Source organism: Netta rufina (assembly GCF_964035555.1).
Source record: "Netta rufina genome assembly, chromosome: 2".
NCBI lineage: Eukaryota > Metazoa > Chordata > Aves > Anseriformes > Anatidae > Netta > Netta rufina.
The window spans coordinates 114,439,301-114,466,925 of record NC_140124.1 but is presented as its reverse complement, the minus strand read 5'-3'; the positions used below and the strand labels follow the sequence as shown (position 1 = coordinate 114,466,925).

The 27,625-nt window shown below is 44.7% G+C and overlaps 1 protein-coding gene across 1 annotated transcript in view; it reads right to left on the bottom strand.

Moving 5' to 3' along the window:
* The window catches only part of GAREM1 (GRB2 associated regulator of MAPK1 subtype 1), a 104,496-nt gene that overhangs the window by 67,462 nt on the left and 9,409 nt on the right, over window positions 1–27,625 (bottom strand). The window contains exon 2 of the mRNA XM_084282290.1: window positions 10,968–11,108. Within this exon, the coding sequence (XP_084138416.1) occupies window positions 10,968–11,108 (141 nt within the window). The remainder of the gene's footprint in view (window positions 1–10,967; window positions 11,109–27,625) is intronic.

The following is a 27,625-nucleotide window of genomic DNA, read 5'->3' as shown; positions in this document are numbered from 1 at the left end:
CAAACCGCACACTCTGGTTCACAAGAAAAGTTAAGTCCCATGGCAGAGGAAACAAGGCACAGGCTGCAGTTTCCAGCTGTTGCTTAGGTCCCTCAGAAGGAGAAGATAATTACCTCTGTTGCTCCCAGTCAGGTAAAAACGTTACCTGACTTTACTATTAGCTTTAATAGCTTCCCCCCTCCCAGCACACCCTGGAAACAAGTTAATCTCTGCCACCTGAGAAGAGCGAGTCTCCACACAGCGGTTCACAGCAGAGAAAAAAGCCAGTTCTTCCACTCCTCGAAGTGTCAGAGCTCACAGCAGTGCCTTTCCCTGACACAGCAGAACTACCGCCTTGGATCACAGGCTAAATTAAACACACAAATTACATTCTCCATATAAACAGAGTTATACAGGGCTTAAATAGCACGGTTTTATTTTACTGTTGGCACCAATAGGTACAGTAGTTCAGCTGAAGCCCAAGCCGTCCGTGATGTCAGTTGCTTTAATAGGCAGCGCTGACGCGACCAGCGTTCGCTCCCAGACGTGGAGTGTGCTGGTTTCCATGGGGAGGATGCTGACCGAAGAATTCCTACCACACTTCCTATCAGTTGTTTTGAGCGGCAAATACTGGCTCCAGGGAAAAAAATAAATGCCTTTTGGCATCCCAAAATTCACAAGATGACATCATCCTGTGCAGCATTTTTCTCTGCTGCTCCCTCCCCGAGCGTACACAACCTATCGAGAACCCTGCTGCAGATTCCTGCCAGCTGGGCTGTGTATTTAAGGAAGGGAAAGACATTCATAATTTCTGGCTTGCTTATTTGCCATGTTAGCTCAGCTACAACAGTTCCTCTCCAAGCCTGAGGAGCAAAGGGACACTCAGTCTATAGGATCTCCTAGACTAATCGCAAAACCTGATGGCAATTTCTTCCATCCCAAATTCCCATGCAGATTTAGACTGTGCAACAAGTCAGAATATCAGCAAAAGGAAAAGAGGGGACAAACCTGAGGCAAAGTAAAACTATGTGCAGAAGAAACAGCCAAATAAAGTTATTTTTTGTTTGTTTAAAAAAAAGTATACAATAAAAAGTATACAATAAACCATATCGCAATCCCCTAAACATTAAGGATTGTACTTCTCTGCAAAAATTTTAATCTGTGACCAGCATGCAGTACGATCCAGGTAAGATTAAGAGTCATGTGACAGTCGAAATGGTGACTGCATCATTCTTTGCAAGGATTTTACAGCAGTCATGCGTGCTTGCTTTCTTCAGTCTGCACCTGCTGCTCTAGTCATACAAAAGCACAGAACCCAACTTCATGCACTGGAGTTAAGAGATTAACAAAAGACATCATTATCGAGACGAACTATCAACTCAAAACATACCAGTTTTCAGCTGAAAGTCTTTTTTAAAAAACAAACAAAAAAAACCCAAACAAACAAAAATTCAAGTTTTGCACAGAAGAGAAGGTAAATGTATTTTACAGATTAAACTGTGACTGTGCCTTTACAACTGACTTCTCTTCATTCTCTTCTTTCATCAAGGGCCATCCATCTTTGAGGCCAGATAGATGGTATAGAAAAGTTAGGTGCCTATATGAGTCAACCACGTGCCCTCATGGCCAAGAAGGCCAATGGTATCCTGGGATGCATTAGGAAGAGTGTTGCCAGCAGGTCGAGGCAGGTGATCCTCCCCTCTCCACTCAGCCCTGGTGAGGTCTCACCTAGAGTGCTGGGTCCAGTTGTGGGCTCCCCAGTACAGGAGGGACAGGGAGCTCCTGGAGTGAGTCCAGCAGAAGGCTACGAAGATGATCAGGGGAGTGGAGCATTTCTCTCATGAGGAAAGGCTGAGGAATCTGGGCGTGTTTAGCCTGGAGAAGAGAAGACTGAGAGGGAATCTTACCGATGTATATGAATATCTTAAGGAATTGCATCAAGAGGATGGAGCCAGACTCTTTTCAGTGGTGCCCAGTGACAGGACAAGAGGCACAAATTGAAACACAAAAAGTTCTGTCTGAGCATGAGGAAAAATTTTACTGCGAGGGTGACAGGGCACAGGCACAGGTTGCCCAGAAAGGTTGTGGAGGCCCAGAAGGCCTCTTTCTCTGGAGATATTCAAAGCCTGCTGCTTGGACCTGATCCAGTGGAACGTGCTCTAGATGACCCTGCTTGATCAGGGGCATTGGACTGGATGATCTCCAGGGGTCCCTTCCAACCTCAGCCATTCTGACTCTGTGATATATCATATAGGCATGTACACACATGCGTGCACGCACTCTTCTACTTTAGGAAAACTAGTGTGAATTACAGACTAGCTTCTCTCTTTGAGCTTCTAATTATCCTTCAAGTTTTCTAACAGTATGGTTAAACCTGCCTAAAGATCTACTTCAGGGTAGGAAACGATGAAACAGCTTCGCACTTAGTTCATGTCTAGTTCCCAAATGATGCCTAAAACAGACATTTTTTCCACCTATCCCACTACCAGGATGCAGGAGGGAGGTATTCTGGTAAAGAACATAGGGTCCTGCTTTGCAGGTGTATCTCCATCTCCAGCTGTCCTATCTGGAAACCTATGCATGTCCAGAAATGCTTGTCCCTCCCCAGCTTAACCAGCAGGCGGTTAACAACCAGGTAGGCTGCAGTGCTTATGTACCTCCTCCCTTTTAAAGCCTTAATTTACAGCTCACGGAAGAAGAGAACAGCTTCCTCTTGGGAACTCAGGAGCCACATTCCCAGCTTCCTTGTAGCCAGTACTTCGGGTTGTCTCAAGTGGTTGGAAACGTGGGAGCAGACCAGAACCTCCAGCATAGCCCTAAATACACCCTGAAATTTGGCATGGATTAGCCTTTTCCCCTGAGCTTCCTAGCAGTTGTGTTAGGCAACTTTTAAGAGCACTTCAGCCTTTCTGTTGCCATGCAGATGAGCCCAGTGCTCCACCGTACCAGCCAAGAGCTAGGGCAAAGTAATTCAAGCAATGCTGAGCAAATCCTGTGTGATTTAGCCCATCTCCCAGTCTTCTGGGAACCAGTTTCCTGGCTGCTGTTCTAACGTTCCCTCAACTGCAATCTTTTAAGAAGTCATCCTCCCCAGTTAATTTCTTTTGTATAAGCCTCTGGAGTTCTCTCCTAATTGATGCAGCTCCTATCAGCTCCTTTGCTGCCCCCAGAGATCTGAAGCAAACAAACAAAAACCTCACAGTGAATGCTTCTAAGGTCACAGCTGAATTTCAGCAAGCTGCTAGTTTGCAGACTTGGAGTAACAGCCAAGAAGCGTGCAAGTCTGAGAAGAACATGTGATACTTCAAATCAGCAGTTGTAAAAGCTGCAAGTTTTCCTCTCTCCTCCTACTCCCTTTCCCTCTCACCAACAAAACATGAAGTTCAATGCCGAGGCAAACCTCAGGCTTTTTAAAAAGGGTAAGGTTGCACTCAGAAGACAAAGTGGAGAAAAGGAAAACGGCTAAAGACAAACACCTCTTTCTGCCTAATATGCCACTGAAACACTATAGAAAAATATCACTATCATCACAAGTCTTTGTTTCTTTTGAGGCACAAAGCAAATCCCATGAAACAAATTAAATTTGATACAAACTTGAGTCTACAAAACACAAACTCTTCTCCCAGGTTGGAAAGGAGGACAGAAAAATCAGGTGCTTTTTCTCTGTGAACTTCTGGGACATAATCCGACTCTCCGTCCATCCCCGGCAGAGATCCCACCCCGTGAACTAACCCGACCTTTCGGATTGCACCGCAGAGCAGCGATGGCTGCAGACTCCACAGCAGTTTCAGATGTTTCAGCTGGTCCAGGTAGCAGGACTGGAGGTGGATGGGAGCTCAGGCAGAGCTGAAGGGGGTTTCACCAATATGCTGAATATGAACTTTGATACTTCCATCAACCACCCTGGAAATCAAGTGAAATCTACAGATTCTGTAGGTGAGAGACTCCACAAGTCTCTCATAGAAATTAGATTGTATATATAGAAAGAGAGAAGCAGTCTGTGTCACGGTCTGCCGATTTAATAAGGATGATAATTTTAAGGAAACTGGACACTGCAAAAAATGCTGGCTGACTTCAGAGATGTGAAGTTGAAAGTACTTCAGAAGATTATCAGCAGTTCAACCTGATGAAGAATGGTACACTGCTGTTCCACTAGAAGCTGCATTTCAACTATCTCCCCACACAGAAGAGATATTTCTGATCCACAGAAATACCTCTGCGTGCATCCTGGGAAGCTGCCAGCACACGATACTAGAAAGCTAGTACTGTACATGCTTAGAACTAACTACTCGGGCTCAGGACATACAACTGCTCAACAAAAATCAATCCAGCGTGAAAATGTAGTGTTAAAACACCTGTACATATTCTTAATAGGTAAAAAAAAAAAAAAAAAAAAAGAGATTCTCCAATAAAGGTGGTCAGACAAAAGGGGAATATTTCATTAAAACTTTTGTAAAATACTGCTACTTCATCTGCCTGGGTGCTGGTGGGCCGGAGAAGGATGATGGAACAGGGAGAATACGATCCTGGAGGTGTGAAAGAAATGGGAAATTTTTGCCAGAATTTTCTGTGCCTGCATTTTTTATCCTGTGACTTGACATTGCACTGATGGTCAATGGAGAAACGTCTGCCAAAGGTTAAAAGGCACAGAAATGTAGAATAACAAACAGATAGGGCTGTGGTGAATCATGGCAAGTCTGACATCAGCTTAACTTTATGGTAAGTCTATGGAAGAAAAAAAAAAATAACACCATAAAAATTAAGAATATAGAGATTTGTTCATGTATGGAAGAGCAATTCGCACATTATTCCTCAATGACAGATTTAAAAAAACAGGAATATGAAAACAGTTGACAGACCTCAAGGCCTCGATTCCCTAGAATAGAAAAACAGTCTTTGGCAAGGAAAAAGAAGAGAAAAACTAAACAAGAAAACTAAGTAGATAAATACAGATTAAGATAGTTATTGCCCTGTCAGAGAAAGCAGGGAATGGTGCTCTGTGAGCAGTGTTTTGGAGACTGCTGTTCTCAGACTAACCAACAGAAGAGACAAACTCTGCAATACCCAAGCACCATTCTACAATGACACTTTTAAATGAATAAGGAAGATACATTTTTCTCTTCAGTTATGGGGATAAAAGGGTCGCAGTTCTCAGGAAACTTCACAAAATCAAGTATCTAGTGTTACAAGCCTCCTATTTCTGTTTTAAACCCATGAAGACCATATGCTGGTGGCAGTGTTTTTATTAGCAGTACCTGTGAAAAAAAGCTTTCATACCTCTGACTGCTTTTAAGATCAAACAACCTTTTTGAAGAAAACAAAACGAAAACAAAACTTGAGTACTGGGAGGGGGGGGTTAAACGTGGGGGTTGTTTTTTGTCTTGGTTTTCTTCTGAGGACACACACTCATTAATCATTCACCAGCCCATACACACATGGCAGCCTGCCTCTTTCAGAGCTGCTGAATTCAGGCCCTGTTCTCTAGAAGCCGTATGCCGTTGTACAGCATAAAAGCCCCAGAACTACGTAACAGTTGGGTGCCAGGTTAAGTTCAAAGCAAAACACAAATTAAAATGCAAAACACATTTCATATCAGGGAGTGGTGTACCTGTTTGCAGGAGAGGACTCACCTGAGTAAGTTCCCTACTCCAAAGCAGTGTCCCTCCCTGTTCCAGCTCTCACCCACTTCTTTGAACTTAAAAGTTACCCCATCAGAGCTGTACTCCCCCACTTACACAAAAGAACAAGCTTACCTCTTCCTGACACCATCTTCTGTTTACAGTGAGGCAAAGGTGAGTAAAAGGGCCCTATGTCCATCACTACCTGAACTGAACTTAGGCCAGCAAAGCACCCCATCTGTCCCCAAAGGGATTCAGGCTGCCAATAGCTACCCTAAAGTCATTAAGCAATGAATGTTCACCAGTCTAGAGTCTGCTCTTCTCTCCAAAGCCATGAAGAGAGCCACAGAGCATGAATAAGCAGAACTAACATACCACTAAACACCTAACAGTGTTTGGCATCATCACACTCTTCCACATCTTGGGTAGAGGAGATTCAAGGGTTGACCTGTTGTCAACACCTCAAGACAACTAGGAGATGCCTAACTCACACCACACTTCAGCACTCTCCTGTGTCCATGTCCTGACTATCCCAGAGCAGGCAGCAGGCTTGGTGGCACTGCACAACTGCCTCAGAGGCGGGCATGCCTTGGGACAGGAGGCAGGAACTGCTGCTGCACGTTGCAGCATCTCAGGGAGTCCTGCAGCTCCGCAGCTGCAAAGGCAAGTTCACTCCTGAGAAGACCTGCAGAGAGAGCCTTCCTCCGTGCTAACAGGATGCAGCGAGGCACAGCCATGATTAACAAATCAAACTAGTAGGAACAGGTTTCAGTAGGATGTTCATTCACACTGGTTCAAAAACCAGAGAAGGGATTTCTGACTCATTCCCACCAGCTGCCCCACCTGGGGAAGGCTCACACGATGAGGCTGTGTATTTCTTCATGTAAAAGTCATTAAGAAAGCTATCGGTATTCTTAGGCAAGCAGCCGGACAGGGCACAAGTGATTACTCTGTATTAGTAATTGTACACCTTCACTTTGTGGCTGGGAGGCATGAGGTCACAGGAAGAGTATTTCCAACACCCCGGATATGTTACAACACGGCACACCCTGGAATAGGGTGTTACTTTCTAGTGTCTTAATAGAAGTATTTTCTTTATTACTTGCCTTGTACGAACACACAGATGGCAGCACTGATGCAAGAGCTATTTCCCTTCAAACTCTGGACAAAGCTGATTAGAAGAAAAATAAGTGGTAGGGAGGCTGATTTTTTTTTTTTTAAAGTCATCATTTTGATTGACAGAAGGGAAAACCCTCTAACAGACAGGACAAGAGGGCAAATGAACCATCAGTCACAAGAACAGAGATAAGGCACTAGAAAACAACAGTAAAGGCCCTGTTATGATTTGATTAAACATGGGAGTATCTAGGGCAAAGTAACCTCAGTGCTGCCAGCTCATCCCACAGTATTTCTTCTTTCACTGCATATGGTCACCAATATTAGTTTGGCCTCTGAAAGAAAAGGCCGTGCTCTGTAGATAAGAGTACGGACATGCTTGTGTCTCATCCCGCTGCCCTCCGTGCTGCTTTACCTGTACAGCAAGTTCAGGTAACCACATCCAGCTCCATCCAACTCCGAAGCAGTGATCTGCACCCAGTACAAACTGTGGCCATGTAGTGCAGGCACGTACAACAGCCTGAACCTCGGCTCTCCAGAGGTCCCAGAGCAGGGGACCTCTGGGGCTTGAGCTGATAAAACCTCAATAACGCTTTTGGTGTGAGCTCTATAGCCCCAGAACCTGACACAAGAAGGATCAGACATCACCTGAGGCCCATGGTGTTCAAGCCCTCTGACGGAGGCTTCAATCACTTTCAGTTATCACAGAATACGTGCAAGCAGCAGCCACGAACGCCTGCAGCTCCCCACACAGATACCTCTGCACAGAGGATAAGAGGCATTTGTCTTGACAAGAAGCAGCACAGCGAAGTTTAATTCTGTAAGATACCAAATTCAGATCATACAACAGCATTTTTCTGAGGTTACTACAGGAGACGTTTATCAAGGTAAAGATACACAGCGCTGCCTCAGCCTGAACTAGTGGTAACATTTGTTGTCAGCTGGAGGGTATAGATGATGCACACATTTCTGGAGTAGAAATTTAATATTAGGGATATAGTAGCAGGAACGATATAAAGCTAGCTCAAACAGCGAGCAGGTAAGGCCTTGTTAGAAGTATCAGGTGTGAATTACGGGAACTTGAGGAGGGAAAGTAAAGGACACCCAAGCAATGCCTGTACGCCGCAGTGGTTTGCCATGGACTCTTGTGAAGTCTGCTCTCTTACAGCAAGGCAGGAGACTACCAGGACAGTAATTTTGATCCACTCTTCATATCACACACACGCGAAGACCTCCTTTGTTTTAGGAGTCAGAAACACGTTAGCCATTCGTTTTTAATTACATGAGAATTGAACTTGATGCTACATTGACTTTAGCTTTTACTCTAAAGAGAAGCAGACTGGAAAGAGTATTATTCAATAGGGAATGCTTAGACTAGCAGCTGTCATATATGAGTCTTCTCTGACAGCAACAGCAAAAATTAACTGTATGTAAGTCACCCCCAAATGAAACAACTGGGGTAGTAGCTTCCCAGTAACAGGACTGCAGAACAGAGGTTCTGCTAATGAAATTTCACATAAATGTGAAATACAGCATTTTCTTTCTTTAACAAGGCTTTATTATATTTAGGTCTAATAAATGTACCAAAACCCGATTTAGCAAATAGCAAAATAAGATTTACGTTATACTAGTATTTATATATGAGACTGATGACTTTGTGGTACTTAAACACATAATCTCAGGGGAATAAAATCAGTTTCAACTTCCCTTTCTGCTAAACAGTAGCAACCAAAATGATGCTACGATCTGCTACTTTAAAATCTGGAGGGGAATTAAATTATTGTATTAAATATAAAAGAAACCTGGAAGGTCATTTAATAAATGTTTATGTTCAATGTCTAAAGACCTTTCTGGTAGGCAGTATAAGCAACAATGCCAACTGCATGTTTGTAGCTGATGTCTTACTTGACAGAAGTTTAAAGTGAAAGCGTGCAAAAAAAAAATCAGCAGTCATAATCCAAAACTTATAGGCAAATGTGTGTAAACTGTATTGTTGTATGAAGACAAAAATCCCACCCCTAAAACCAGATACTAATGGCTGAACCCCATAAAAACAGCTTGTCAACTGTTCCAGTTGTGTTTTCTTCAAAGATGGGAAGTTCTTGCATGTAAACGGAGGGCTGTGTCAGCGAGCTCACAAGGCTCTGGCCAGCTGAACATCCAGCCTTTTGGTAGCAGCACATCCTGCTCAGATCCTGTCCATGATTCTGGAGCGCTCCCACTGCCCAGCCTTCTCATGGCTTACCACAGAGCAGATGCCCAGCCTGGCTCCTGAGCTAGAAGCATAAATGTATCAGGGCAGTCCCCAGCCTAAGAAGCCTTCTGCAGCAGCAACATGAAGCGTGGCCGCTTTCTTGTGGGGTTCTGGATCCCAAAACCATGCTGTGAGGCACTGCACAATGCAGCCCTGACAACTCACTTAGCGTTACCTTACAGAGCCCCGTATCATATTCCACGACAGCATAAATTTTTAGTGTATGGAAGATACCTCTAAATGCTTTTGGAGGTTAGCACCCAAGCACCTGGTTGCAGTGCTCTTCTAGCTCAGCCTTCACATCCTTAGACACATCTCTCCTTTCTCAGAGGCAAACTTGTATTGCATGATCTGATACCTCAAGTTAGCCCTGAGCATTTCTGTGAGGTTCCTTTGGCAGCACTGGATCGCACCACTTATTTAGTATGAGCCTTTACTGCATGGCAACTTCTGAAGTTTTCCTGTATTTTTGTCTCATAAATGAGGAGTTTACAGCAGGGAACTTTCTGGAGATCGTTTGACAGCAAAATGTGTTCTGTCAACTAAACACACTCTTCCTGCATTAACACAAGCCAGGAAGAAAACCACATCAATGGCTTTTGCAATATCCTAAGGAACAGACTTTGAGTTTACATAGATATCAGCAAAATCAAGCCAAGCATGAACGAAACACGAAGAACCAGGAAACCCTGCCTCGCAGATCTTTGTTAAGTTCTTTACAAATTAAGAACCAAGCTTTAGTAAACCCCTTAAAAGTCCAGCCTTCTTCTACACCAAAAACCAGTTTATTTTCTGTTCTTCCAGGAATCAGTGAGAATTTTAAAATGCACCATTCAGTCTGAAAGAAGAAAGGTGTTTTTCTGGCCATGGCACTGAAGCTTATGGAGTCAGGAGGTGTGAAAAAAGAATAGTTACTAAGCACATACACTAGAAACTGCTTATACTAAAAAAGTTAAATTCATAGAATTTTAATGCCATGTACATTATGACGCTGTGTGCTAACAGACCGAAGTTTTTAAACATGTCTTAAAACATTTAACCTTCCAGAAGCCAGCTCCAAGGAAAAACAGTGCAAGTTCCATCACCGAAATACAGTGCATCACTGCAGTTGCAGCACTGGTGCGATTAAAGCAAATCTCAGTCAGCTCTCGTACAACTCATCCCACCCTCATTACACCAACATCTAAAAAAGAGACAGCAAGACAACTGAATTGATTAATCAATTGACAACTGGCCGTATGGAAGACAAAGAGAAAGCACAGTACTAAGCACACACCTTTGCTCTGTAGCCATGGCTCCTTGAGTTTACACTTGCCAGCCTTTTACATTTTTGCATCTTAACTGCGGCAAGATAAGTACATCCCAATCAGACAGTACTGCTCTATTCAGCTTGTCAGTAAGGACATTAAGCAGTGGGAAGTTATTAAAATAATTTCTTAGGAAAGGAAAACTAATTTGAAATTGTAAAATAAATATTGATTAGTGGTGCCATACCTACCTACTGGGAACAACGGTATTATTGCATCATCCAAAAAGGCAGGCAGCAACAAAGAAATGTCAAGGAGCGCCCTGCAGTACTGTTATGAATGCTCCCTACCTTTTAACACAGATATATTAAAAAAAAGTAAAAATCTCCTCCAGCTCGAGTATGTAATTAATCACAACCCCCATTCTATCTATGACTGATATTTCAGTGCATTTTCAAACTTCCATACTTTTGCTACCATGTTCACAGATGAAAAAGGCTGGCAATTTGTTATGCTCAAATTAAACCCGATTACTCTACATAGCTGTGTTCTCTAAGCATGCTGCCCAATGACAAACATCTATTTAGTACCTCTGGGAGTACATCAGTTTCTCTTGTGCTCAGTAGCATTATCAAAAGGTCATGGTCACCGATACCAGAGACTTAGCTTCACTCCAGCAATTAAAGTGACCAATGTAAGTGGTAGGTGATTCACTCTCTTTGAATTTGTATTTCAAGTTAACAACAACTTTACCTGCATAATGTACAGGGATTTCTATCTTTGGCCCTATGACATAGTGGCCCTCCTCCAGGCTGTGAGCTGTGATTGTTGTCCACTGCCGACACGAATGAATCAGAAGGTAATCACTCTCTCGAAGGCCTTCTACAGTTTCTCCTGCAAAACAGATGTATTTTTTTTTAATTAATTACATATAGAATTAGGAAAACTTCACAAGAAGCATTTTATATTCTTATTACTGCACATTTTTCAGACATTTTGATATTTAAAAATCCAATTAAGTTTAATTCTAAGCAGTATTCATTTTGCAGTGTAAGCATTTTATCTTAAGAGAAACAAACCCAACACAACACAGTGCCTGCCTACAAGCACCACAGAGATGTACTCTTGATTACTCAGCAGTGGCTCTCAGGCTACTTTTTCAGTTTTCTGCATGAACAGACTTTTCATATCCCTGTTTATGTCTGCCTATCTCGCTTAATACATATACTCGAGACTTAACTTTCAGATAAAGGAAAGCTATAAATAAACATATCAGTTATGAGGTTTTGGAGGTATCAAGAGGAAAGTACCTTTTTGTATGTTAAAAGATCGGCACCACACTAACCTATAGCCACCTGAAGCCAAACCTTGTTCATCACTACTAAGAAACTGGGTACCTAACCTGCAGATACAGCGATCTCAGCTCTGTCACTAGGTAGTCAGCTGTTTGCATATATCTAAAATTAATTAAGGGGGCTTATAAAAAGATGGAAGGCAACTTTTTGCTCGGTCAGATAATGATAGGACAAGGAGGAGCAGAGGGGGAAATGTTAACACACCAAAGTCGAGATAAATGAGAGATAAATGCAACCCAGAGCCCCCACAGATCATGCCTACCTCACCCCTGCAATGCCCCTTCTCATGCTCTGGTGCCTGCCAAGTCCATCCCAAGCACCACAAGACAGAGGGCTCTCCTTTATACCTATCTGTCCCAAATCTTTTGTATTTCCACAAGCACCTTCCTCTCCTCCTCCACTGACTGCAGTGCCTAACCTGGACAACACTGCTTCACTTGGCTTTCCAGTGACTGCAAGGGCCACGTTAGACTATTCAAAGTACTAGATATACATACCAAGGATGATACAGGCGCAAAATTTTATAGAGCAGGGGATACCATAGCAGAATGCTCTCCTGCATTCCTGGTCTTTCACATACAGACTACAGGACACCTTTCTCAAGGTGTCTTGAAAGCACTCACATGAACTTTCAGAAACACTTGGTAGACACTAACCACAGGCCAGGAATAACAAAGCTTTAAGTTTCATTTTTGCTCTCCCCCACCGACCCTCTGCTGTTGCAGCCAGAAATAAAGCATTCGGTTTAGCCCTGGCATCACATTTGGACAAAATCCATTCCCTTCAGCTGCCTCAGCAAACTGCACTTCTTCCTCCCTGTCCTCCCATGTTTTTAAGGCAGAGGAAGAATCAGGCTTTCTGTCTCAAGCAGCAGACGTTTCCCCGCTCGGGCTCGACACCAGGAGAGAGACTTCCCATTGTGCTCCTTCTGCCCACACCAGGCAATCTTTTCCCCCGCGCACGGCGGTTACTGCACCCTCCATTCCTGCCTGATTTCATGCTCTCATTCTACCAAGAAACGCCCTCCTACACGAATCAAAACACGGCAGCTGGCGGGTGTGAGAACTGCTGGATTTCATGTCAGGAGAGACCACTGCCACCGACTGCTCTGCCACCCACGGACCGCCAGGTTCTGGCTGATTTCTACAGAAACGTGGATGGGGGTCACCTAAGGGCAGACCCGTCTCAGGGCTTCCCAGGCTCTGCTAGACCTTAAAACAAGTTGTTCCCATTTTGCACATGTGGGGCTTCAACTTAAAGGAGTGGGTGGGCAACCCCAAGGCACATGGAGCTCATCAGTTCCAGTTACTCTTTGCCCCATGGAGGTCCCATTTCCAAATTTGCTCCTTTTTGACAGTGCAGCTTCCAACAACACAAGCACAATATTTCATGAGCTGGTTTCCAAGAGCTATTTGGGACCATGTCTCCACACCGGCACCCTCACCGTGCTGGGAGCATGGAGGGGACCTCGGAAAGCCTAGGGCTGAGTGACAGAAGGGCCAGGCAGCACAGGAAAGCTCTGCAGTCCCTCCAGTATCTGGAAGGACGGTCAGGTACTTGTTAGAGGAGTCACACACCCGCTACATTTCACCAAATCACCTGCCTTTGAGCATCTTCTGCTCTCTGCTCACAAGGCGACTCCTAATAGATATAAAAAGTCTCCTCGTCTTACTGCAGCACAGTCAAAATTTTGGGGGAAAACACAATGATAATAATACATGGTGTTACTTCAAACTCCTGTTTCAGTTCAGAGACTTACGCTCCTGCTTTCTATAATCCATGGCAACAAGTAATTATTCCATCCCACAACAAAACAAAACCAATGACACCTAAGGGAAGAACTAGTATTTTACTAGTTTCACTGACAATGGTAAACAAATTTTGAAGAAAATACAAAGCATCTCTGGTATGCTTTTCCATGCCTTACAATTTGTAGTTGTAATTTCAGGCCATTACCTAAAGAAAGGCTGAATTGTACCAGCCAGGATTGCAGGGAAATAATTATAGTATGGGTCATCCTCCAAGAGTCTGAGAAAGACGTTCTCAGGAAAAACAACAACAAAAAAATACCCATTATGAAAAGGAGCTTCCAGCCGTGGCTCACAAGCCATGATCTGCTTAAGTGGTTACTCTGAAAACTGGGTGGGACAGGTGAGTGTAAAAAGATATTACCAAGGCAGGCCCACGAGTGACTACCTAATGAAGTCTGCAGCTGGAAGTAGCTGCATTTTTTTTCCTGTTTGAACCCTGGAAACCACAATTCCTGTTACAACAATCATTCGCTCACGCTGATTAAGTCGGAAACGAGTTCTGCACTTTGCCATGGAGCTGGAGCGGAGGAGGGGGGTGGATGCAAGCCTCCTGCACAAGGGCAGGTCTGTCAGTACCACGTCCTGATATCCTGTAGCTGTGGGTGGACCAGCTGCCTGGGGTGGCTTTATAGAAAGATGCTCCTTGTAGGGATTAATGGACTAGCAAAACCACAAGTACAAGGAAGAGTCGAACATGAATGAGACAACAGAGTGTGGCGGTGCAAGCTCTTCTGTTTTCTTCCGTTGACTTGCTCAGTGCCTTTAGACCAGTCTCCTCCCGGAGAGATGAACCTTTCAGGCAGGAGATGTCTCTGAAGCAGGCTGTGCTGCTCAGGTCCCGGCTCAAGCACAGCCCAGGCTTCGCCCTCTACACTTCTCTCAGCAAACCGTACCTTGCAAAACAGCCACACGCATCCAATCTGATCTTCCCCCGTCTCAGTAGCGCAGGTTATGCAAGCCTTTCATTAATCACATTTCAGCTATGTGGGAGAGAAGTCAGCAGCCTTCCCATCCACAAGCTATGCAACTCGGTTCTCACCTATTCAACATCCTCCTACACGACTGCTTACATAAAGCCAGACGCCATGAGAAAATAGAGCACAGGCCACTCATCTTTAGTAACAGTTTTGTCTCTTATGATCAAATATGGATTAGCTGTATCTCCTCACCCTCTCCTCCCCACCCCGAATGCCTGCAATATAATTAAACCACTACAAAGAATCTACAGGCAAATACTTGAGTACTTTTTTTTCTCCCAAATAAAAGTCAGAAGCAATGAATTATCACATGCATTTCCCCACCCCTCCTCAAGTTCCCTACCTTTCCAAAACATGAGTCACCTTTATTCATAATAATGCCCGACACTAAGAAACCCATGATTCGCTAACAGCGTGTAAATCCTAAATAAAGCATCGACACCCAACTGTGCCTTGCAATAAGAGCCTCACACCTCTGAGCTGGGAAGTTAGCCGGTGTTCCTAAACAAGCTGTCATCCTATAAGCGCTGCGACTGAGAGCAGGATGCAGGCTATTTCATCACAGATCACCTAAGCAGCATCGCAACAGCTGCTCATTTATTCATTCTGAATCAGGCACGTTGCCATTTTTAGTTATATAATTGGCAAAACTTCATTTCCGCACAGTTCCTGAAAACCATAAATATTGCAAAGCACGCTGCTGTTCAAAGGCTACTGCAGAGGGAATGCTGACCACGGAAGGAAAATTGTTCACATGTTGGCACAGTTGAAAAACGAAATAATAATAATAAAAAAAGGTAATTGCTTAATCTAGATTCCCATGCTTATTAAATACCACCTACATTAAATGCCAATACACCTTTCATAATTCTTTCCAGTTCCAAAACGGTATCATCCGCGTTTGCCAAAGCTTGGCTCTGTCACTGTAAACACTCCACTCTCAGATGAACAGTTAAAAGCTGAGCTATCCTGCTCCCGGTCTTGCTACAATCTACAAGTTCAGAGATGAATTTCTGTTCTCACTTGCAGTTTTTCAGAACCAGATGAGGAAACAGTAGCTGGCTACGTGCTGGGCCTGACCTTGTACGCAGCAATGCTGAGGCACACAAGGAAGCACCGACCTCCCTGCAAGCTGTAGCAACCACTTACCCTCTGAGGATGTGCGCTTTTATTTCCTTTGGCATTTCCCAATTTCTAAATGTTTAGGGTAAAGGCTCTGAGGTAGAGCTGAAGACCCGCCAGTTTTGAAGGGTCTGAGCACCCCCATCTCTTCTTCACCTCCCTCTGGATCAGCAACGGGCCAAGCTTTAAATAAGTCCCATAAAAGAAAATTCACCCCGGTTTCACATAGTCTCATTTGCCAAAGATAGCAGTGACTTTTCAACACTAACCACTAAAGAAAAATAATGAAACAAATGAAAAACATCAAACAAAAAGCACCAGAAAAAAAAAAACAAAAACACAAACTTTTAGGGTTCTCATTCTAGTATTGAGAGGCTGACATTTAAGTCACTGCAGAATGTGCAGAATACCATGACTCATTCACTCACAGAAACTACACTTCTAAAAATAAGCAGCAATCTACACGAATATAAACATTTTTATAATGCCACACACTGCCATCCTGGCTGGGAGTTGACATCACTCCCTTTAAAACACAAGCTTTTCATCAGGAGGCATGAGAATAGTAGGTAAAGAGCGATTCAAAGAAAGAGGAAGTCCATGCAAGCTTCCAGCAACGTAACAGATAGCATTTACACATGCCAGATGAACTGGATACCATCAGCTCCTGCCAGGAGGATGGTTACGGAGACATTCCTCTCATCTCATTCATCACAGAGGACTGTAAAGCGAGCTTAATGCTGTCCCTTGCACATTAGTTCAAGCATGCAGAATCTGCTCTTCCTGGAACAAAAAGGCTTACAGAAAATAGCTCGTGACAATCTTAAGATCACTTCTGTGAAATAGGTGGTGAAGAAGATGCCTGCTAAACCCCAGGGAAAATTCATCAAGACTTGGTGCCATGTGTTTTCATTAAGTGTGAACTCCATCTGCATCCAGGTAACAGCTGCTGTACAATTAAGTGCATCACCCAGGCTGCCTTGGTCAGTTAAGTAGGTGGTGGGTTTTAATTACCCCATCTAATGTTCCACAATCACATAACATAACATTATACAGGAAAATCTCAGCAACATTAAAAATCACTTCAGTGGGTGCTCAGCCAGGTAACTACAAAAAGACACGCAAATGAGCAGCTTCAAGTGTCTCCCGCTGGAGCTTGTACCAGCAGTTGCTAGGACGGAGGGGTCAATTTGAGGAAAGCGAAGAGGTGGCTGCCTGGTGAAATGTGGTTAATGTTTGGACTTGATGATCTTAGAGGTCTTTTCCAATCCAAATGATTCTATGAAATCACTAGGAAGACCTGTCAGCACGTGGCTAATTTCATGAGAGACGATCAAATAAGGCTTATTTTGCCACAATTGGAAGCTAACAGAAAGCAGAATGATTAGAAACTGGGAAAAAAAAAATAAAAATAAAAAGACAGGTGCTTATTTATTTATCATGCTATTATAGCACTGAGGAGCATTACTTGCACGGTATCTGCTGCACTGGACAAGGGACTCCTTCCCTGGCTGAGGGCCAAACAAGAAGCCATGTGTTAATATACACCTCAACTTTATCCTACAGCACCACGGAAAAACAAAGCATAGCTCCAGCCAGGATAAAATGAAATTATAATCCATTGTTATTAAAAAAAAAAAAAAAAAAGAGAGAGACCATTATTGACTTCATGGCTCTGCACAGAGATGTTTCAGGTCAGAGGGAGGTCACACTGCTAGCACAAATAGAAATGCCAGCCCTGCTTTTCCACTCCAAAAGAAAGAATCTACAACACTGTATGCCAGTCAACTAGTAAAAGTTGTCTTGTTTTTTGAAAAGGCCAACTTGTGTTTCTGCCAATATTTGCTAGTCACATAGCTCCTACAGAGGCAGCATCCTAAGATGAACTTGGTTTCTTTTTAAGTCATTGGCAGATTCACAGCAGGTAAAAGCTGCAGCTCCTCCCAGCACACAAGCACAGTGCTTCCCACTCCAAAGATGGTTTAAATACATGCAATGGAGGAAAAATAAAAGAAATGAGACGTGACAACTCAAAAGACGAACTAAACTACATGCTACTGGTTATCCAAATACCTACAGTGCTGTGGTGCATGACGATCTGAAGGCAGCTGTCAACAGACCATCAAGGTGAGGAGAGAAACAAGTGAGCAAATGTCCTCTTTGCTTCAGAAGCACTGACTTCACCTGAAGTCATCTCACGGTCATGCAGTTTCAGACAGACTGAAGCTGTACCAGCACATGGGACAGATCAATCCAACCTGCAACCTACCACAATGCTACCACAGCACATATTCTTTCATCCCCAACTCTCAGTCATATTACTTTACTGGAACAGGTGCCTCTTCTCCTACAGTTAAAGCTTTCTTCTTTTGTAATGCTGAGTTTGGTCTTTACATTTAGGGGAAGAAACAGAGACTCCTTGTTAAGTCTGAATATTCAAATTAGGATAATGACATATACATACACATATATATTTATTTAAATACCAGATCATGCAACCTGCTCACCGAAATACTCCTCATGGCAAATAACTTCTATCTGAACTTTGAAGGAGGGTTGGGGAAGGAAATCAAACATTTTGTTTTCTGCATGCTGCATCATACTCTAGCCTATCTGTTGGGAATACACCTATAGGGACATAACTCAATGTCAAAGAGCAGTAAGTGTTAAGTTAGGGTGGTTTGCTTGCTTTAACTTTGGCAGTGTATTTGGTTACTGAGTCAAATCTCAATGAGCTGTTCAGCCTGCCAGTGCTATTCTTTCCGCAAAAATAAAACTTGTCTAAATGTAGGTCAGAGAAAAAAAGTTCAATAGGATGAGAACAACGTCTGAATTTTCCATTTTGAAGCAGCAATAGGGTTTTGTATGGAAAAATTTCACATCCTTCTAATTTTTCTTAACAAAGGAATGAAAGAAAACCTCACAACTATTTTGGTACATGAAGAACTCCACTTTTAACAACAGTAGCGAACAGGAAATCTACAAGGATTGAAAATGTTACTTTTTTTGTCACTATGACTGAACAGAGGCTTGGAAGAGTTACTGTTGCATTAAATGTGTAATAGAAGAAAAGTAAAAGAGCACTGAATTGTAGAAAACACTACTACTGGGAAAACAAAACAAAAACACACCTTCCTTGAAAGCCTCTCCATGTTATCAGTCTCACTTTGTCATTCCATACAGACATCAAAAAAAAAAAAAAAAAAAAAAAAAAAGTAAGAATTATCTAGCTGATCAGATAAACTTCTTTGTTTAAAGAAAAGCAAAACAACGTGCATGGGGGTGGATCATGTGTAATCTTAATGCAGACTGCCAGTGAGTTAGAAGGGTAAATACTGTAGTTTCTGGGAGCAAGGTGGAGAAAAAAACACACAACAACAACAAAAAAACACATTAACATTTAATCATCTCTGGGATATAAAGTGTAGTATACTAAATTTTTAATTTAAAGTGGGCCAATTCATTAGGGAAGCCTGACTGTGGTCTCATCTGTGTCTGAGCACAGTGGATGGGAGTAGAGGTCTCTGTCCCCAGCTGCACAACCTTCTGAGCAAGCAACACGGAGATCTGGAATAAAATTTGCAGTTTTATCAAGGACTGTTGATAATCAACCTCACTTTTCAGCTTCCTTTCTTAATTTGCTGAGTAGTTTTGATGATGTTTCTGTTCAACTGTTTCATCCCAGCAGCACATTCATTTGTGCTGGTTCCCGTTACCTGGACCAAACACTATTTCTGTCATGATTCAAATTCCTATCAAACCCCTCTTTCTCAAAAGAAATACAATGCTGATTTGAAGTGTCGTCAACTGCACAGATCCACATCTTCCAGCAGCTCTTCCAGGCTTCCCCTGACAGCACAAGAGCAGCACGGCCCGGTACCAGCAATGATGCTTCCCTCGGCCTCGGATGGCGAAGGGAACCTGTGTTCGTTTCACAAGCAAGGCACAAATAAGCCAAAAGCTCAACGAGCTGAATGCCAAGTAGTGCCTGGTATCCATAATCCCAAACCCAATTTTAGCAAAGGCCACAAAGCTCAAACACTGTGCTCGCTGCCAGGGAGGCCATGGAGGGAGTGCAGCAGGCCAAGGCCTGGCCCACAGTCAGTCAGTGCTCCCAGCACACCGCTCCTCTGCAGCACGGTCAGACAGCTCCGAAGCTGTCCACGGCAGGCTGCACCCGCAGCACGTCTGGGAACAGGCCACAAAAGTCTCTCTGTCTCTCTCTTAATGCTGGATCAACCCGGCTTCAAGCACCACAACACACAGCATCAAGGCGAACGCACACCGCACAGCGATGCTTCTCTGTGAGAGGACAGGCGCCGCATCTTCCTGCTGCTTTAGGACAAGCTCCCCAGGAGTTTTGCTTTGGCTGGAACAACTGTTGCTGGCTACAGGCGGCCAAATTGCAACAATCTTTGGCGGTATCCCAAGAACAGGGCATCCAGTTTGCCTCACTGACCCTACCTGCAAAGCAAGGGGCAAGGACAGCCTTGCCCTCAGACTGCCCAACCACTTCTCGCAGCGCTTCCTGCGTTTCTGTAATCCCTCAGCCTCACAGCACTGTGATCAAACACTGCTTTGGGTGACCATTAAATATTTCACAATCAAGAGAAAGGAGATAAGGCTTTGCTTCTGCAATTTCCAATCCCTCTGCAAAAGACAGATACAATCAAATTGCTTCAATCCAACTGATGCTGAACTCAGGCTATCATCCACTAATACCCCAAAAGAGAGCAGAGACTCCCATCCCCCTATTCTTTTTATGCCTGCCAGCAAGAAGACAGATTTATTTCTTCAGGATTAGCATTTTGCTATTGGAACAACTAGATATACCAGTACTGTTGCAACAAATCAGCATAAACCATAATCTTGTTATAAGGCTACGGGACAGATTAATCCACTGAAAAATCCAGTTTGTTCCAATACAAGCTTTCCTCTAGCTGCAAATGCAGAGAGACATCATCTCAGAGAGTCTCAGAAAACCTGTTCGACCTACTGCGGGGAAGAGGAGCACAAATACTTCAAATAAACACAAAGCTGAATGCTGGTGGCACTGCCGTCGGTGAGGAATGCTCCACTGACTTCATCACTCCCACAGATTGAACCTTGGCATGGTGCTTTCTTTGTGTTCAGAAAGAACCAGTGGAAAAAAAGAATAAGGGTAACACCACAGATCTCACCGAGTTTTGTTTGCGTTTGTTTCAAGCCTTCAGAGCAAACATCCCAGAACAAGAAACCTTACTTTTTATGAACTGTAGCCAAGCAAGCCAAAGCACATCTTTCAACACAGCCTGCTCTCCACCCCCACACAGGGGAAAAAAATAACAACAAAACAACACTCAGAACAACAATTTCTTCACATGTGCATTCCAAAACACAGTAACTTTCTGTTACTATCGTAATTGCTCTTACTAATGCTGAACATCAAACGTAACTGTATATTTGTTGTACCTGTATCACAGATTTAGCTGTAAGATTGATCCAACAGAGCAGTCCATTACCCTGGTTACTTATGAACTACTGTAGAAAGCCTCAGCAGTTCTTTAAAATGCTCTAATACCCAAAAACATGTGGAATAGTGCTAACTATTTATCATTGTATTTTAGACTTGAAGGGAAAAAATGATCTGAGAATTACCCAATTAATTGAAAACCAAGATTCTTACAGAAGAAAATTTTCTGTTTCACAAATCTGAAGCTGTAAGACTAAGAGCAGAGAACCCTGCTTTAACTACACTTAAAACATTCACAGGTTCATAGTACTGAGAATGAAAAAGCTGAACAATTTTCACTGCATGCAAGGCAGGCTCCAGCCTACTTTAGTGTTAGTATAGAGACAAGGAGACAGGAATTTAAACGTAGACATAACATTTAGTTTATTTTCCCTTTTTAATTCTCATTGACAAAGGAAAGGAGATTTAAAACATTTGCTTTGCAATCAGGCAATCTATAAATTGAGACCCCAAACAGTAACTTTCACAAGCGATCTGATCAGTATGGTTAAGAGAAGGACAGCACTACCTGACCAAAAGCAAAGCACGGCAGCAATGGGACATCTGAGCAGCACGGTGCCATCCAAAGCAGCTCCTTTAAATACCTCATTGAGAGAGCTGAGGTTTTCCTTTACTAGAGGCAAGCACTCCTCATGCTAGAAAGCTCCTGCTCGGAAGCATCTATAAATATTGAGAGGGCCACTGGAGGATACACTTCCAAGTGCCTGTTTAACATCGGCTGCCTAGTTGGAGAAGCTTAATACTTAGAGGTGGGAGGTCAGCATTTAGCATTGCACTACACGCTTTCACTGGTTTCCTATTTATTTCCAAGTACAGCAACAAAATGGTTGCTTTAATTGAGAAACCAAAGGCAGCTGCACAACTTTGCTGCTGCAGAAGCCGTCTCTCCCCAGGTGGGATGGTTGGAGCCTGGTCAGGGAAGTCTGGCTAGATCTCTCTAGGTTCAGGGTGCCCACAAAGAGACCTTTAACCCTGCCAACCTCATGGCTTTAAGATCTAGAATGTGATTCTAGATTGCCCTGGCAGACAGAAAAGCAGCCTATTCATTCAGACTTTTCCTGGGCACAGCATGAGAGCCAGGGAGCTGCCTATTGTCAGTTATTTATAATTAGATGATATTTTAAAATACTAGCCAAGTAGGCATGCTCAGTCCTCTCATTATCTATCCAAGCCCTAAAGAGACACTGTGCTTCTTTGTGCTGCACGGCAGTGATCCCTGTTTGAACTTCGGGCATCTTGGACAAACTCCCAATTAAAAAGCAAGTAGCCAAAACGCAGGAGCTGCTCATGCATAGTTTGCTTTGGCTTTGAAAGAACTCATCTTCCAATTTGCCTCCGATTTCTGCATCCGGGCTAGGGACAGGAATAAAACCAGCTGGAAGAAAGCAAGCAAGAAGTTCAGCTCCGTGCCGAAGCTGGGCTGCCCGCTGGCTGCTATCCAAGCCGACCGCCTCATCTCCCCGGGCATCGATCGAGGGCACGGACGCGGCGCCCACTCGCTGGGGGCTGCTCTCCGTCTCTGTGCTTCAGCTCCGTCAGTCCTGCTCCTCCTGGTAAAACACAAGAGTCACCAACAGCAGGGCAATGCCTCCTCTTCAAACCCGGACTGACCGTGTGCAGAGACTGTAGGTGTTCAAGGGTAATTAGGTACCCACCTGCTCGCTTTGGTTACGTGCGGGTACAGGAGTATCTGAGCGATATGGGAATGCTAACGTGAGAAAGGCAGCCAGAGCTGCACCTCCTTCTTTCCCGGCCAAGAACAGTCCTAATCCCGAGCACAATTAATTCTTATTGTGTCAGAGAAACCTACACCAACTGTAAGGCATAAAAAGAATGCCTTTTTTTTTTTTTAATAAAACATAAGAGATAAGAGAACGCTGTCCCTTTGGTGATACCTTGATCATCTTCACAATGCACAAAAAGAAAGAATGTACCTCCTGTGAAGAGGGAAAGCTTCTAGGTTTGGCGAGCAGCATACAGAAATGACAGCGAAGAAAACCCCATCATGCCTCACTTTCCCCTTGAGGATAAATTTATCTTTGCCCACAGGCTACACAGTCTTAAGATATTTCGTTACATATTGACAGGAACACAAATGATACTTGACAATACAACCCATAAAGCACGCAACAAAGATGATCTTTTCCTCTGGATTGCCCTACATTCAGCTGCAGTGGTACTGCAGCTTTGCTATTTGTCTGCAGCCACATCCTGGGTTCGCTGACTGCAACACCATGCATATGTAGCTGGTCACATTTTGTATTTTCATACACAGCCCCAACAGCTCTGCGATTCACATATACAGCAGGAAAACACAGGATGTATCAGTATAATGCAGATCCATATTTGGAGACAAGGGCAGGAATAGAATCATAGAATCATAGAATCATAGAATCATAGAATATCCTGAGTTGGAAGGGACCCTTAAGGATCATCAAGTCCAACTCTTGACACCGCACAGGTCTACCCAAAAGTTCAGACCATGTGACTAAGTGCACAGTCCAATCTCTTCTTAAATTCAGCCAGGCTCGGTGCAGTGACCACTTCCCTGGGGAGCCTGTTCCAGTGTGCAACCACCCTCTCTGTGAAGAACCCCCTCCTGACGTCCAGCCTAAATTTCCCCTGCCTCAGCTTAACCCCGTTCCCGCGGGTCCTGTCACTAGTGTTAATGGAGAAAAGGTCTCCTGCCTCTCGACACCCCCTTACGAGGAAGTTGTAGACTGTGATGAGGTCTCCCCTCAGTCTCCTCTTCTCCAGGCTGAACAGGCCCAGTGACCTCAGCCGTTCCTCGTACGTCTTCCCCTCCAGGCCTTTCACCATCTTCGTAGCCCTCCTCTGGACACTTTCCAACAGTTTCATGTCCTTTTTATACTGTGGTGCCCAGAACTGCACACAGTACTCGAGGTGAGGCCGCACCAGCGCAGAGTAGAGCGGGACAATCACCTCCCTTGACCTACTAGCGATGCCATGCTTGATGCACCCCAGGACACGGTTGGCCCTCCTGGCTGCCAGGGCACACTGCTGGCTCATATTCAACTTGCTGTCTACCACGACCCCCAGATCCCTCTCTTCTAGGCTGCTCTCCAGCGTCTCATCGCCCAGTCTGTACATACAGCCAGGGTTTCCCCGTCCCAGGTGCAGGACCCGGCACTTGCTCTTATTGAACTTCATGCGGTTGGTGATCGCCCAGCTCTCCAACCTGTCCAGATCCCTCTGTAAGGCCTTTACGCCCTCATTTGAGTCCACAACTCCTCCAAGTTTGGTGTCATCAGCAAACTTGCTCAAAATACCCTCTATTCCTACATCCAGATCGTTTATAAAAATATTGAAAAGTACCGGCCCTAAAATGGAGCCTTGAGGGACCCCACTGGTGACCGCCCGCCAGCCTGACGCAGCCCCATTTACCATAACCCTTTGGGCCCTGCCCGTTAGCCAATTGCTCACCCATCGTATGATGTTTTTATTTAGCTGTATGGTGGACATTTTGTCCAGTAGGATCCTATGGGAAACCGTGTCAAAAGCCTTGCTGAAGTCCAAAAAAATCACATCAGCTGGTTTCCCTTGGTCCACCATACGGGTGATCTTATCATAAAAGGAAATCAGGTTAGTTAGGCAGGACCTACCCTTCACAAACCCATGCTGGCTGGGACCAATGACTGCTCTGTCCCCCAGGTGCGCCTCAATAAGTCCGAGAACCAACTTCTCCATGATTTTACCAGGCACTGACGTGAGACTGACAGGCCTGTAATTGCTAGGGTCTTCTTTCTGACCCTTCTTGAAAATTGGCACAACATTTGCCAGCTTCCAGTCTACCGGGACCTCTCCAAATTCCCAGGATCGTTGAAAAATAATTGAAAGAGGTTCCGCGATGACATCCGCCAGCTCTTTCAGCACCCGGGGATGAATCCCATCCGGACCCATGGACTTGTAGGGATCCAGGTGGAGTAGCAAATCCCGCACACGTTCAGGGTCAGTTGGGAGTTTGTCATCCCCACCGTCCCGGTCCTCCAGCTCAGGGCACCCTCGGTCCCGAAGCCCATCATCGGCATTGAAGACAGAGGCAAAGAAGGCGTTAAGCGTCTCTGCTTTGCCTACGTCATCGTCTGTGAGGAGACCTTCCCTATCAAGGAGCGGCCCTATGTATTCTTTAGTTCTCCTTTTTCCATTTACATATCTAAAAAAACCCTTTTTATTTTCTCTCACAGACACAGCCAGCTTCAACTCTAGCTGTGCTTTGGCCACTCGAACTTTCTCCCTACAAACACGAACAGCATCCCTGTATTCTTTCCATGACGCCTGGCCCTCCTTCCAGTAGCGAAACACTCTCTGTTTCCGCCTAATCTCCATTAGAACATTCCTGGTCAGCCACGCCGGCCTCCTTCCCCGCCTGCCTGACTTGCGATATTTTGGAATTGCCTGATCTTGTGCTTCTAGGAGGCATCGCTTAAAGAGTGACCAGCACTGGTGGACATCGAGGCCTTCAAGAGCAGTTTCCCAGGGGACCTTGCTGACTAGTTCCCTGAGCAGCCTGAAGTCCGCTTTCCCCATATCTAGGGATGAGGTTTTGGTGGCACTTTTCCTTCTGTCACCATAAATATTGAACTCAACCACTTCATGGTCGCTATGGCCGAGGCGGCCACCAATCACCACATCTCCCACCAGACCCTCTCTGTTTTCTAGCAACAGGTCTAGGAGGACACCTTTCCTAGTTGGCTCCGTTAGCACCTGCACCAAAAAGTTATCATCTAGGTGCTTCATGAACCTCCTGGACTTGCTTGTGTCAGCTGTGTGGCACTCCCAGTTAACGTCCGGCAAGTTGAAGTCCCCCATAAGGACAAGGGGAGTTAATCTCGAGGCCTTTCTTAGTTCTGTAAAGAATAATTTATCGGCGCTATCGTCCTGGCCAGGCGGTCTGTAATAGACTCCCACAACGACATCCCCTTTATTCGTTCGTCCCTTGATCCTTACCCAGAGGCTCTCAACTTTGCCATCGCCGACCTGAAGTTCCACACAGTCCAGCCCCTGCTTCACATACATCGCCACCCCACCACCTCGCCTACCCTGCCTGTCCCTCCTGAAGAGCCTGTAACCATCTATCGCAACACCCCAGTCACAGGACTCATCCCACCAGGTTTCGCTTATGCCGATGATGTCGTAGTTGCGGGACTGGGCCAGGACTTCTAGCTCATCTATTTTATTCCTCATACTGCGTGCGTTCGTGTAAAAGCACTTCAAGTGCGTCTCCTTACACTCAGCACCTTGTGGATCTGACCAAAGGACCTCACTGGCACACAGCCCCTCTGATTCTAGCGTACCATCCCTTAGGTCTTCACCGGCGCGCCTGGTTTTAGCCCCTTCCCCCTTCGACTCTAGTTTAAAGCCCTATCTATCAGCCCTGCCAACTCCTGACCAACTCCTGAATAGTCCAACCATAAAACAAATGACATAAACCCATCTCAGATAGGAGCACGGGAATTCGCCAGTGTGTGTGTTGATAGCCTCTTGCAGAGGGCAAAAGGGGCGTTTTGACCTTTTGCTAAAGCAGAACTGTTAAGAAAGAAGCAGGAATAATTGAATGTTTTAGTAACCGGCCTCTCAGCAACAACGAGTGGTGGCTTACACACACCAAATTCTCCTTCCAGCCAGTCACACCACATAACAAATGGACCAGGATTAGTACTGCTCTTACAAACACACAGTTATCTCCACTCGCTCGCTGCAGGTCAAGCAAGCAGCCAGTGCTGGCTGAGAAAAGGAAGCACAACATGCAAAACCTTCCAACTCGTGCTTGAGTCCTGCCAGCAAAATCGCCTTTACTACGTTACACCAAACAGCAGGTCAACATATGAAAAAGAGTAGAAGCCAAGGGAGATCCCATGTTATCTGCACTGATACATACCGCCTCTCTGCTGCAAAGTCCAGAATACTTGCTTCCTTCCCACAGCAACCAGTTGAAGGTTGAATTTCTGGTCACAGGGACTAGAAATCTTCAAGTTTCTAGCAGTGTCTGAAAGGACTTTCCCTGCACACTTTCTCACTTGTGGTAGCACAGGCACAGCTATCGCCCCTAGTACACCCACAGCCAAGCACCACGCTGTTGCCTGGGCCAGGAAACAAGTCCTGGATTCCCATCCCTGATTTTATCAAAGCTGGAGGAAAAGATGACGGCACAGAGGGAATAAGAAGCAGAGTTTGCACAGGAGCTGTAAGAAGCTGGAGGACAGGACAGGACCAACAGCAATGTACCAGTCCTGCTGGAAGAGGTGACAAGGAGGAATGTCCTATCTGGAAGCAAGAGAGGGCAACAGAAAACCTGCAGCAGCTCCTTGCACTGCTCCATTCTGCTACGGCTAGACTGTACTGCTTGTTTTGTCTTACAGCAACCCTGGAAATGCCTGCAGATATCTCCTAACACCTACTGGAAGCCCACCAGTACAGGACAGTAACGCAGGGCATAGGTTGAATGGTGCTGACAGGAAAGCCAGCAGCTCCTGGAACCCAGCCATGCTCTGAGATGGAGCCATCAGAAGAGGCAACAGGACCTCTGGACAAGAAGGAAAGATCTGTGCACCTTTGGCTTTTTTTCTTAATACCTATTAAGGAAAAAAGTTCTTGCTTGCAGATAAAAGGTTTC